The sequence below is a fragment of the Octopus bimaculoides genome, chromosome 19, assembly GCF_001194135.2.
Source record: "Octopus bimaculoides isolate UCB-OBI-ISO-001 chromosome 19, ASM119413v2, whole genome shotgun sequence".
NCBI lineage: Eukaryota > Metazoa > Mollusca > Cephalopoda > Octopoda > Octopodidae > Octopus > Octopus bimaculoides.
The window spans coordinates 8,163,603-8,178,066 of record NC_068999.1 but is presented as its reverse complement, the minus strand read 5'-3'; the positions used below and the strand labels follow the sequence as shown (position 1 = coordinate 8,178,066).

The 14,464-nt window shown below is 37.4% G+C and overlaps 1 protein-coding gene across 1 annotated transcript in view; it reads right to left on the bottom strand.

The window, feature by feature from the left end:
• The window catches only part of LOC128250146 (diphosphoinositol polyphosphate phosphohydrolase 2-like), a 217,195-nt gene extending 202,763 nt beyond the window's left edge, over positions 1-14,432 (bottom strand). Inside the window, exon 1 of the mRNA XM_052974877.1 lies at positions 12,179-14,432. Within this exon, the coding sequence (XP_052830837.1) occupies positions 12,179-12,277 (99 nt within the window). The 5' untranslated portion in view covers positions 12,278-14,432. The remainder of the gene's footprint in view (positions 1-12,178) is intronic.
• Positions 14,433-14,464: the final 32 nt, after the last annotated feature.

Here is a 14,464-nt window from a genome sequence, read left to right as displayed (position 1 = left end):
CAACGGCATATATATATATATATATATATATATATATATATATGTGTGTGTGTGTGTATGTATATATATTTATATGTGTATGTATGTATGTATTCACACGCACATGTATGTATACACAAACACACACATGTATACACACACACACACACACATATATACATACATATATATATATATATATATATATATATATATATATATATATATATATATATATATACCACAAAGAGATTCCACACAGTTTCTGTCCCCCAAATCCCCTCACAAAGCATGGTTTGATGCAAAGCTATAGTAGAATACACTTAGTCAAGGTGCCATGCAGTGGAACTGAATCCTAAACCCGTATGGTTGTAAAGCAGGTTTCTTAACCACATAGCCATACCTGACCAAACTAAATTTTTTTCTTTTTGTTTTTTAAAAAATATCTTATTTCCTGAACAACATCCTTGTTGATTGTGTTTCTTAACGAGCCTGTTACTACACTACATTTCCAATTCTGGTGAAGAGAATGACAATGGATTAATTTATACAACTTGGCTTGAAGCAAATACTGAACAGAGGAGTTTTATTTTTTATATTTTTCTCTTTTCGCATAGCTGTGTGGTTAAAAAGCTCAATTTTCAACTATGTAGCTCTGGGTTCAGTCCCACTGCACAGCACATTGGGCAAGTGTTTCCTAGTGCTGGGCCAAACAATTCCTTATGATTCAAATTTAGTAGATGGAAACTGGATGGAAGCCCGAAATGTATTGACTGAGAAAGAGTTTACATAAGGGCTTGTATTTTCTATATTACATCATAATCTGAAATGTACATATTAAATGCTATCAATATCATTATTTAGATTGGCCACAGTAAAATATATATATATATATATATATATCACTCTCTTTCCCTCCTTCCTCTGGCCAGGTAACCATATATCTCTTTACAGCAGCACACCTCTTGTTAACCCCCACTGTCTCTCTAGGTAACTGTTTCTGCCCTCATTCTAGTTAACTCTCACTCTCTCTGGCTGGGTAACCACGGACCTCCTCTACAGCAAGACACCTGTTTCTGCCTCTCGGTCACACTCTAATCTTTCATCGTCTGACACAAGATCACCTCCGCCAATTGCCTTTCCCCTCTCATAGACTCTTTGTCTTGCAAAGTCACTTGGTGACTCCACCAGTGCAGGTTCCACTCTTAAAAAAGCAGTCAGCCCATTGTACGGAGTGGTTGGCATTTGGAAGGGCATCCAGCTGTAAAAGCTATACCAAAACTGACCTTGCTTGTGTGAATGCCATGTAGAAAGCACTCAGCCCACTCTACAGAGTGGTTGGCATTTGGAAGGGCATCCAGCTGTAAAAGCTATACCAAAACTGACCTTGCTTGTGTGAATGCCATGTAGAAAGCACTCAGCCCACTCTATGGAGTGGTTGGCATTTGGAAGGGCATTCAGCTGTAAAAACCATGCCAAAAGACACTCAGAAGCTCCCGCCTGGCCAGCTCCTGTCAAACCATCCAACCCAGACCAGCATGGAAGGAGGACATTAAACAATGATGATGATGGCTCATGAATCCATGAGTTAGTGGACAAATGAAACTGACATGCAACACATTTGACAAGAGTTATATATCTTGTAACTTGGTCTTGTCATGTGTTCTTCTCTTCGCTCCTTCTCACTCTCTTCTTCCATCCTCTCTCTCCATCTCTCTCTAACATCACTCTTTTCCTCTCCCATATCTTCCCCATTCAGTTTACTCTTTTGACTTCAAGGAAACAACAACAACAACAACGATGTTGTTATTGTCGTCGTTTATCATTAATGCAAGCTAAACGAAAACTTCCAATCTGTTGTTTAACTTCCCTCATCGACAATTATTATAAACCAATCAGTTAAGTGTTAAGATTATTTCTTTTTTTGGGGGGTCTTTAGCTCTTCAGAGCACACGGAAATACAACTGAGGTTTCTTTGCCTCTAGATAAAACTTCTAAGTTGTTCTAAAAACAATTTAGTGTGTCAAATTTTTCTCCATTGTACTTTGATCATGGAATGCATGTTTGTTCCTCCACTCCTGTCTTTCTCGCTCCCATCTCATTCTCTCTCTTTTTCTCTTTCATCTCCTCTGATATCTTCTCTCTTCAGTCAATATTTTGGCTTCAAGAGAACATGCTGTTGTTGTTAATTATAACTAAGTGAAGACTTGCAATTTGCTGTTTAACTTCACCACCACCAACACCACCAGTACCCCACACCTAAACAATTATTACAGCTAATTAATTAGCTCTTAAGTATTGTCTTCTTGTCCTTAGTCTTTGGTTTAGCATTTCAGTTCATACTGAAAAATATTAAAAAAAACCCTGTTTCTGTTTCCTCAAATGTAATGGTGCTCAACCGGGGATCATATAAAATTTTTGGGGGTCCGTGCAACAAAATAGTAAATTAGGGATCCAAAGTAGTATTTTAAGGACCTCTGAAAAAAAAAAATCTTGCTTTAGATGTATGTATTGGTTTGTATTGCAGGGAACAGCTGGGTTTCTTTCTCTAACGTTTTACAGACTTCAACCTAGTAACATCTCCCCACCCACCCCATTGCTAGAAATGGTTTTTCACAGAAAATTGGAAACAGAACAGACAACCTCACTGATGCTTATTTACAGCCATCATGTAATATCTAGACAAGAATACACACAGACACACACATCCATACACACATATACATACACACACACACATACATACTCTTTTACTTGTTTTCAGTCTTTTTTTACTGTGGCCATGCTGGAGCACTGCCTTTAGTCGAGAAAATCAACCCCAGGACTTATTCTTTGTAAGCCTAGTACTTATTCTATCGGTCTCTTTTTGCTGAACCGCTAAGATACGGGGACGTAAACACACCAGCATCGGTTGTCAAGCGATGGTGGGGGGGACAAACACAGACATACAAACACACATACATATATATATACATATATATATACGATGGGCTTCTTCCAGTTTCCGTCTACCAAATCTACTCACAAGGCTTTGGTCGGCCCGAGGCTATAGTAGAAGACACTTGCCCAAGGTGCTACGCAGTGGGACTATACATATATGTATACACATACAAACATGTATATATATGTACATACACACATATATATGTATATATGTACATACCCACACACACATATGTATATATGTACATACCCACACACATATATGTATATATGTACACACTCATCCACACACATGTATATATGTACACACATATGTACACACACACACACACACACGATAGGTGTCTCATAGTTTCCGTTCAGGGAATCTACTCACAAAGTATTGGTTGGGCCGAAGCTTAAGCAGAAGATACTCGCCCAAGGTGCAATGCAGTGGGACTGAACACAAGACCACATGGTAGGGAAGCAGGCTTCTTAATCTCACCCACCCACACCTGCACTAACATGTAGGAGTCTGTGTCTCATGACCCCTTGAGTGTACATGTAATTAAGGCTCCCTGCAAAGTTTTTAGAGCCCTCTTATCTCAGGTTTTGTGAAAAGGGGCACAAGAACTGACACCCACCGTATTAATAATTATTCCTAATAACCCATTAAAAGGTAAAGGTAAGGTTACACTCTCGAGTCATGCTGACTCATAAGGGCTGGCTTCCCAGTTTCCAAGCAGTCGGATTGAACCCAGGACCATGTGGTTGGGAAGCAAGCTTCCTACCACACAGCCATGCCTGTATTGTAAGCATATTTTTAAAAAGAGTTGGGATTTTTCAGTGACTAAAAATAGACAGCAACAGGTATGTACTTTACAATGAATAAATGATAAAGAAAAAAAGCAACTACGATTGTTCAATGGGTGAGCATCAAGTAACTAACTATAAAGTCAATGGTTGATAAGGAGACGAGTATAGAGCTAGAAAGGAGAGAGAGGGGGAGAGAGAGAGAGAGAGAGAACGATATGGGTTTGAAAACAAGGAGAGAGAGAGAAAAAGCGAGAACAGGGTGTTTAAAAAATATAGAGGGAGGGAGGGAGAGGAAGAAGAGAAAGTTGTGAGTTTAAAACGGTGAAGACAGACAGGAGACAGATAGTGAGAAGAGAGAGTGAGAAAGAGCAATGAGAGGGGAGAGAGAGAGAGAGAGAGAGAGAGCAATGAAAGCAGAGAGACGGACGAATGATATGTGATATATATTTGTAAAAATATTTTAAATAAACAGACACAGAAAACATTGAATGCTGAGGTTTCTCCCTGTTCCTACTTTGGAGTTCCGCTTTGAACAACTGTATGAAATAAACGGACTACTTGCAATTAAAATACTTCTCTCACCTCCAATTTGTGCGTATAGGTGTCTGTAATACATATATATATAACACATATGCGTGAATATTTACATATCGTATTACATAGGCACAAACATATGTATATCTACACACACACACACGTCTGTATGTATACATCCAACCTAAAACGATAGACAGTGTCTTATTAAATGGCTGCACAACAATCACGCGCACCCGCATGTTTCCCTCTAAAACCATAATTATATATACATACATGTGCGTGAGTATATAATACATACATACACACACACGTTTATATATATATGTATGTGTGCTACACACATACAAGGGGCTACACACAGAGGGGACAAACAAGGACAGACAAACGGATTAAGTCGACTATATCGACCCCAGTGCGTAACTGGTACTTATTTAATCGACCCTGAAAGGATGAAAGGCAAAGTCGGCCTCGGCGGAATTTGAACTCAGAACGTATGTGGGTGTATAAATGTACACACACATTAATGCGTGTGTGTATGTCTGTGTATAAATGTACACACACATTAGTATGTGTGTATCTGCGTGCGTGTACGTATATTGATACGGTTAGCACATGATACCAATCTATATATATATATATATATATATATGTGATAACTAGTAATATTAACCACCAGGGAAGGTAATAACTAGTTTATTAAACTAATTGACGTTTCCATTTGGTAATCAATGATGTATTTATATTGGATTTAATTACTGTCAGGTGTAGACGAGGTGATGGCCTGCAAGCATGCAAACATGCATGTCATATACGTATGCGTGTTTGTCAGCTGTCGACTAAAAACAAAAAATAGTCAAGTATGTTGAAGTTTCCATGGCGAGATAAGAACTCAGAATCTATCGATAGAGAGAGGAAAGAAACACGTGCGTGTGTGCGCGTGTGCGTGCGGAACTTACGTTTCGACGGAGAGGGAGAGAGAAAAAAGGGAGAAGGAGGTAAAGGAAAGAGAGAGAGAGAGAGAGGTGGAGGTATTAGACTTGGTCTCACTTCCCATCACTATCAATGAAGCATCTTAGCGGTTTCGTGGTTGTTTAGGCCTACCTGCTAGAAATAACAGCCAAATCTCCCTAGACTCACATCGATCGTCTTCGAGAGAAAAATAAAAGGAAGAACACAATAAAGTAGACTTAGCTTTCGAACCAACAAGAGAATCCGCACGAAGGTGCAGTCCGACGTGCCAAATATAGTAGTCAAACCCAACTCAAATCAAATCACACCTACTGTCTGAATAAACATACACACACACAACTATTAACAGACAAACCTTTCGAGCCATCGAAAAGAGCCTATGTGGATGCCGCTCGAACTGCTAGAAATAATAGTCAGATCTATTTCAAATCGCACCAAGCCTACTCGAAAGAGAAGCACACATAAGATAACAAAGTCTCACACACACACACAAAAGATAAAATATAGGGGTGGTTGTGAACATCACAGCTGATCTGGCGGTAGGTAGCTAAACCAACATCCTGATGATAATTATTTCCACTATAGGCACAAGGCATGAAATTTGGTAGGGAAAACGGTAAGTCGATTACATCGACCCCAGTGCTCAATTGGTCATTATTTCATCGTCTCTGAAAAGATGACAGGTAAAGTAGACCTCGGCAGAATTTGAACTCAGAACGCAAGGACGGACGAAATGCCGCTAAGCATTTTTGTCCGACACGTTAATGATTCTACCAGCTCGCAGCTTTCACCATAACAATGATTATTTCTGATATCACTACAAGGCCAGCAACATCTGAGGGGAAGTGGTCAGTCGATAGTAACGATCCTCCAGTTTTTATCTGGTACTTCTTATTTTATCGATCCCAAAAAGAATAAAATGCAAAGCTGAATTCTGCGGGATTTTCACTAAGATCGTAAAGAGACGGCACAAGTACCGTACTTGACAGGTACTTAATTTTATCGACCGCGAACGACGGAAGACAAAACTAATTTCGCAGGTACTTTATTTTCTCGATCCCGAGAGGACAAACGGCAAAGTTGAACTCAGATCACACACCTGTAATATATAATACCGCGGGGTGTTTTTCTAAGCTGAAATCCAGTGGTTCTCAACGAAGGTCCATAAGACTCTTGCGCTCGAATAACAGATTTTGCCGTTAAAATTCATCTGCAATAAATCGCCCATACTTCTACACTACACAAAATATCGATATTTCAATTTCTTTAATACAATTTCTAATAATATTTAATTACAAAAATGCAGTAGGATGAGTTTTTTTTTTTTTATATATATATACATATCGAATGCCTATGGAAGGGTATGCAGGGTAAAATTGGAATCGAATGGGAAAAAATGTTTAAGAACCTGTGCTCTAACTCGTCTATGTCGAAATAAATTATTATCCTTTTAGTTGAGCTCTTAATACATCTCAAAACACGACTTCTTCCTATTATTACGGAGGAAATAATTGTTTTCTCTCCTCCTCACATCTTTTATTATCACAAACGATTGCTGTTCAAATTGCCGCCAGGGTCGCAGATTTTTCTTTTTTCTTTTTTTTCTTATCCATTCGAGGATCGATTATATATAATATATATCCCAGTCAAATACTGGTTGTGTATTCGAATTAATCGATTTACACACGTACACACACTTCGCATACGAGGGAACCTCGATAAGCGGAGGATAGAAGGATCTGGTAGCTACATCTGCTAAAAATAGAACGAATTCTCATAAACACACACACACATGCACCTAGCTTGTATATACGAAGGAGGAAGGATCTGTTCGCTCGATCTGCCTAAAATAGCAGCAAAATCTCGTACATCGCATAAATGAAAAAGCCCCGATAGGTCGAGGAAAGAGAGACCTGGTCGCTCGAGCTGCTAAAAATAGCAGCAAAAATCTCGTACAAATCATACCCTCTAATTAAAATAAGAAAAAATGAACATCGATTCCAGTGATGTAGCCCTTATATAAATTATGTCTAAAATATACCCGATGATCACGATAGGAAAACTTTGGACCCTAGAGATGCTGGATCGGAACTAGTCCGGGGTTAGACAGCATTGAACATCATATATATGTATAAAATGTGTTTCTTTTAGCAATCATTAATTGTTGTGTTTTTCTGGTTTTTGTTTTAATTAATCCTGCTCCCTACCTAACTGCAGTTATAAGAAAGCATTAATAGAAATAATTGTCATATTGCAAGTGAATCCAAAAGACCACACACTCAACATTATTAATAAAAATGCGACAGAGGTGGTTGTGGTAAAAGAAAAAAATGAATTAAGGTAACCTGGAAGAACGGACCGAGACTCCACAACCTGTTTTTTCTTTTCTTTCTCAAACATACATACACTTACACACTCATAAAGTCTTTCATACACACCAATTCTCGTTCACATATTCTTCTACATTATCTATCTCTTTCTCTCCTACACATTTCTCTCTCTCTCTCTCTCTCACACACACACACACACACACACAGACACACTCGCTCGTTCTCTCTGTGACACATACATACACTCTCACATTGTCTGTCACAAATACACGCACTCCCTTACACACTCTTTCGTACACATACCCACATATACACCCTAACTCTATTACACACACATCCTCTCTCACTCTACCTTTCTTTCTTTCTTTCTCACATATATCTCACCCGACAGTTAGCGAACAGATTATGGATTAGAGAAAGATGAATTATCGGATATGGAAGCAGAGGTGGATAAATAAACGGTGGTTGTTGTTTAGGCCAAGGTTAACCGTGATCGAGTAGGCTTGTAACCGAAGGGATTCCAATAGAGACCATCCATCCCATATATATATATATATATGTAAATTAATATTCAGGGCCAGCGAATAAGTTCACTGGCTTATATATATATATATATATATATATATATATATATATATAGGACTACATTATCCAAAGTTTCCTTCCTTATCTAAGATTATAGAACTTGCGTGGGGTATAGCCGCTATTGATAATGGTATAAGGTCGAGCGACTTGCGTATAGTGTCTTCCTTCGTTGGTTTCGGAATCTCCTCGATTTCGTTGGTTAGTTACTGCTGGGTCAAGGTGTCTACACACACACACATACACACGCTTATATATATCAGAAACGAGAGAGAAAGTGAGACAGGGTAGGAGGAGAATTGTCTTGGCTTATTCCCAAAAGACAGAAACAACGTCTTTGAATAGTACAACGAATAATGAAAAGACGAAATTCTGAAGATCTGGTGCGACTGATATAGGAAATTTATTGGAAATACGTCACAGCCCTATGATCTTTTTTTGTTTTTTTTTCATCTACATTAAATTTTCAAGTCATATAAATATGTTGTAACAAGCCATATAAATCTTTTAATAATTGTTTCTAGCATTGGCGGCAGGGTGTTAGTCGATAAGGGCGACCCCAGTACTCGATAGGTACTTCGTTTTATCGATCTTGAGAGGATGAAAGAAAGTTGCCCACGGCATGATATGAGCTCAGAACGAAAAGGGACGGGAAATAAGAACGAAGGCCAACAATTTTCGAGGAAGGATATGGGATTAGTCGATTATATCGATTCACAATCATACTGGATCGATACTTTTTTATTTTACCGACCCAGAAAATATAAATGGCAAAGCTGATCTGGGCAGCATTCGAACTCAGAATGTAAAAGCCGCGAAGTATGACGACGATGATGATGATGATTAATTTAGACACACAAGACCAGTAATTCTAGATTGTGGTGGTGGTGACGATGGTGTTGGTGGTGGTATTAACTGATATAATCGACCTCTATTTGAAATTTTGCTTTAGTTTATCGACCCCCCAGGGAGTTGGTTGAAAGACGTAATTAATTTCAGTGGGATTTGAACTTGGAATGTTAAAGGCTGGAAATAATAATAATAATAATAATAATTTCATCGTTCATTATAAAGACAACAGACACAAACGTTTCAATACAGCAGGGTTCTTTTATTCCATACTTCACATTTCCAGACAAATCTATCGGATTAGCCATGAAGACACAAACACACACACGTTGATAATATCCTTTGACAATCGTTCAGATTTGTAGAGAAAGGTGTGGGAAATGAGAATGTTGTGGCTAACATACCGTTAACAATACATAATTGACACTCATGGTGAAACGAGTTCGCCAAATCAAACCGTTTAAATTCCCAGCTGGAACCATTTTCCTCTCACTAAATTGCATTGGGAAATATCTGAGTTATCTACACGCAATATCCCGCTCCCTTTCTTATATGTTATTGTGATCATCACCACTATTATTATTATTTCCTGTAAATCTCTCACCTTGAGTCTGGTGTAGAAAAAAAAATCAATAACGGAAAATGAAAATAATAATAATAATGATATCGATGATGTTTTAGAAATACATTGGAATATTGCCATTTATTATTATTATTATTATTATTATTATTATTATTATTATTATTATTTTGGTAAGGGGGAAGAAGGCGAAGTCGATTTGGATGAATAAACCCGGTACTTGAATTTTATCGATCTCAAAAGGATGAAAAAAGGCAAACAGCAATAATTTCCTTGACCAGGCGAAAGGCCAACTCCCATTAGGGATCAGATCGATACTATTGATGTTTGTTCGATCAATCTTGTTAGGTTTATATAAGACAAAAAGCTGACCTTGCTGGGGTCTCGGAAGTCCGTTTTAAAAGAAAGCGAGGGCCAGAGAAACAAGACATTATCCGGATTAAAACTATTAACAGTTGTCTATCTAAATGGATGCTTGGCAGTTATTTTAAACCATTTAAGAAAACGAATGTGATGCTTATCATCAGACGGGCAAAAACTACATCAGGATAGAGAATTAAAAACAGAAAATCTGCTGGGTTAATCGAGAAAGTTCCGGTGATTGAAAAGAAAGCATTTAAAAAGATCGGTTCGACACTTTTAAAATGTGAAAGGAATCAAATTGTGAAGTTATGACGTTCATGCATTTCCCTTTTGCTGGATGCTGGCAACGTGCGCTAAATGAAAAATCACAGAGCACGTGACTGTTGTTTTTGTAAGGATGGTTTGATGATAAATCGATATCTACCAAGAAGATAGTGATCCCATTGGATCTCGGAGAAACACCCTGTCCCCCTCCGACTCATAATTTAGTCGTTGCAATCCTGTTGTTGTTATTGTTTTCATTTTATATAAATTATTGTTTAAGAAAGATACAAGACCCAACACAGACATCAAAAACAGCAGCAGCAGCTTGTGTCACGGTTTCAGGTTCAATTTTCACCGGTAACCGACTTACATTAAATTTTACTTCTCCGGGACCGACACAACCTGCACTCAACCATATACGATGTCGGTCGTAGTCATTTCGCCCGAAAATCAGCTCCTGGACTACTAGACCTATAAACATAGAGACATTCCACCTACGACTATCACATCTATTTATTTTTTTCGGCTATAATGTTTTCAAGATAATATTTAAAAAATATAAACAATATGTCAATTACTTATGTAATCCTTCCACCTGCAAGAAACAATAGCTAAATCTCAGATAAATCACACCCTGATAAGATACTGGCCGTTATCGTTTAGCCCCAGACCAACTCCGATCAGGTTGACCTATTATAAAGGGCATTTCAACAGTGACCATCCAGTTTTACGTTAAAACAGCGTATATAGGTAACTGTCCAATGTGTCCTGCCACGTTTAAGACAACAAAATGTGATTAACGAGGGAGTTTGGGGTATGAGTGGAATGCAAACAACATATTTTCCATAATCAAACCGTAACGAACATCGTAAAACATGACAAGTATGTTGTTTATAGTGTACAGTTTGAATGTGTGTGTGTGTACATGCACGCACATGATCAGAATGAGTGAAAAAAAATTAATAAACAGTAAATGGAATGAACCACAGTAATTTCAGGAGTAGATATTTCGGTAAGATATTTTTGGAGATGTTTTCCAATGTTAATAAAACAAACCGGTTTCATACAAGGGTTGGAGAATTGAAACCGGGTCGCGGGCTCGGCCTTTGCCGAACGTATCCATCTCTGGCTTTACGGCACTCAACAATCTAATAAAGAATGATCAACTCTTTCACTTTACAGATATTATGTTTTATGTCTCACAAGGAAAGGAATACGAGACCGTGTAATGGATATCCATGCCTGTCTCAAATGGAAAACGTGATGATACAATGACTTTATCAGAGGGAATCGAAGGGACGCCGGAAGTTAATTCATTATTAAATGGAACTCGAAGAAATACTTAAATTTATAAAAATCAGAAACAATAATATAATGTATTTATGTACAAATATAGAGTAAAAAAAAGGAATGAAGTCACGAGACGTTTATGCTTTTCGTGATATTACAAAGAGTAAGTCAAACGAAACTGTTTTAAGCAGGGAAACGAAACCGGGTTACAGGATTGCCCCGGAAGTTGGGAAACCTCTGTGTTACAGCGCTGATCGAACTGAATTAATTTTATAGATACAAAGCCAAGAAAATATATATAATAATTTGGCGGTGAGATTGTATGATGTTCATGCCTTTCTCGTGGACATGAGATATTAAAACTCAAGTGAGATAACATCAATAGTAGGGAATTGTAAAAGCGAGTCGAAGACATGGGTCGGCGGAAGTCCAGGTCACAAAAGCGATTCTTTCATCGAGGGGTCAAGAATTTAATATTGGTCAATTTATAAGAAAAAGGAGGAATGGAAAATACATTGGTATAACTTGAGATTTACAGAAACAATCCAACATGACATGTAAACTAAAATGAAAACACATCCTACGTCTAAATATTAAGCATTTTTTTTCTTTTCTTTCTTTTTATTTATCAATTTTTTTTTTTTTAAATAAATGAGAAAGGTGAAATTTTAAATAAATAAAGAACACGTTTTCTTACCTCCTGTTCACTTTCATCTCTGAAACATAGGCAGGCTGCCCGTCTTCGAAAACCCTCTTCATCGTACGTCCTTAGAGTTTTCGTTTTTTGCTTAACCATATCAGTGGTACCCTGAAGAATTTTGGTAAGATTTCTGAATCCTTCTTTCTGTCCTTCCAATTTCTTCGGTTTATTTTTTTTAAATTAATTTATAGTAATTTATTTTGATTATATTTTATTTTATTTTCCGGGCTGATGTTGTGTATATTATTATTGTTATAGTTTTTTGTTTTTTCTTGATTTTATTTCTGTGATGTTTATATTTCCTCGTGCATTACTTTATTGGAGCTGATTATCATCATCATCATCGTCGTCTATTATTAACAATTAAATATTATTAATAACAACAACGTATAATAATGTGATGAAGAGTGATGATATAACGACGGTGAGGAAGATATGATAAAAACAAAGAGGATGAGATCTAAGAGAGAATGGGTCAGTGTGTAAAAGAAAGAATATTTATCTAAAACAGCGAAGAGATGAAGAAAGACTGTGTGTGTGTGTGTGTGTGTGAATGAATGAGTGGGAGATGTGACAAACAACAACAACAATAACAAAGAAATGGACGAAAAGGGAAGATCAAACAACGCTTGTGGCGGTGGTGACACCTGACCCACGTGCTGCTAGAGCGGCAACGGCGGAGAAGGATGCCTGAGTTTGTCTACAGCTGTTGTTGTTGTTATTAATATTATTATTATAGTAGTTGTTTATATGGTAGTGGGGGTGGTTGTTGTTGTTGTTGATGATGTGAGTGTTGTTGTGACTGTGGGGCAGGTTATTAATATTATTATTGCTGTTGTTGTTGTTGTTAATAGCGGTCAAAACAGAGAGAGGAGCGACAGCTGGTTTGCTGGAAATAGAAGAGGAAGGAAGGAGGAAGCCGACGAAGTCGGAGAGGGGAGACGTATAACAGCAACAATAACAATTATTATTATTATTATTATTATGACGACTACAAACACGGCGGCGATTACGATGACAATGGCGATCAGTGTAACAACAACGACGGTGACGACAATGATGATGATGACAGAAAGTAAAAGGAAGAGATAGAGAACAAATGGAAGATGAAGGAGTACAAGAACGAGAGGCTTTGGCTTTTTTGGAACTGATATTACTGGCGCCCCGCACAACACCTTTAGCCATTTTCTGCCTGGCAACCACCACAGTGATTAATGCCACTACTCGGATATGTGGCAGAAGAGGTCGAGCAGAGCTGAAGTGATTTATATATACAGACAGACGAGTATATATTGTGTTTAGACATATGGGTAAATTATGTGTCTAACTAAGAGTATATATATGTATATGTAATATAACACATGACGTACGTACGTAAAGGTGCGTGATTGAAAGAAGAATAAAGGTGTATAAATGTATATAAACGTGTCTGTGTGGTGTGTAGAAAGAATTATAGAAATAGAAGAAAGCTGCGTGTATATATATGTGTGTATAGAAAGAAAATGTATGAACGGGTATAAGGTATATGTAGAAGATCTGTGTAGTATATGAGGTGTATTTATAGAGAATGTATATGTGTGTGTGTGTATGTGTATTGGTAGATGATCTATTTAGAGTATGGGTGTAAAGAACGACGTATGTTTATGTGTGAGTGTGTATATGTTGCTATATATTTCTGTCTATGTACATGAACGAATGTCGAGGATAGACCGACCTAAGAAAATTAGATGTCGGTGTGTTTGTGTGTGTAACCAACCTTACTGAACAAAAACTAAAAAGGTGGTTGAGTTATTGTTTAGTTTAGATCTTTGGTTACGAAGATTCCAAATGTGTTCTTGCTTCTGGTGCTGCTGATGCTGGCTGAATACACTTGTGAGTGTCAAGAAGAAAAACAAGTAATACGGACATAGAATGCGGCTAACCCGGCCCAGGGCTTCCACATATGAGCCCGGTAGGTCGCCTTGGAAGTCCATTTAGAGGCTTAAAAAATATTAACACCGGTTAAGACGGGGAAAAATACAAAACGCAAAAAAAAAAGGAAGTTTCTTTTGTGTTTTTGCTTCTGTTGTTTTTTGAAGATAAAACAACAATTAAAAATAACCAGTCCGGTTTGGACCGGAATAGTTCGGCTACGATGGGATTGACATGAAAAAAAATTAGTGTATAATATTTAAAAGAAAAATTAATTAATTAATTAAGGGACAGTAATTACCTCGACTGAGGTGTGTGGTATATATATGTATATATATATATATATATATATATATATATATATATATATAT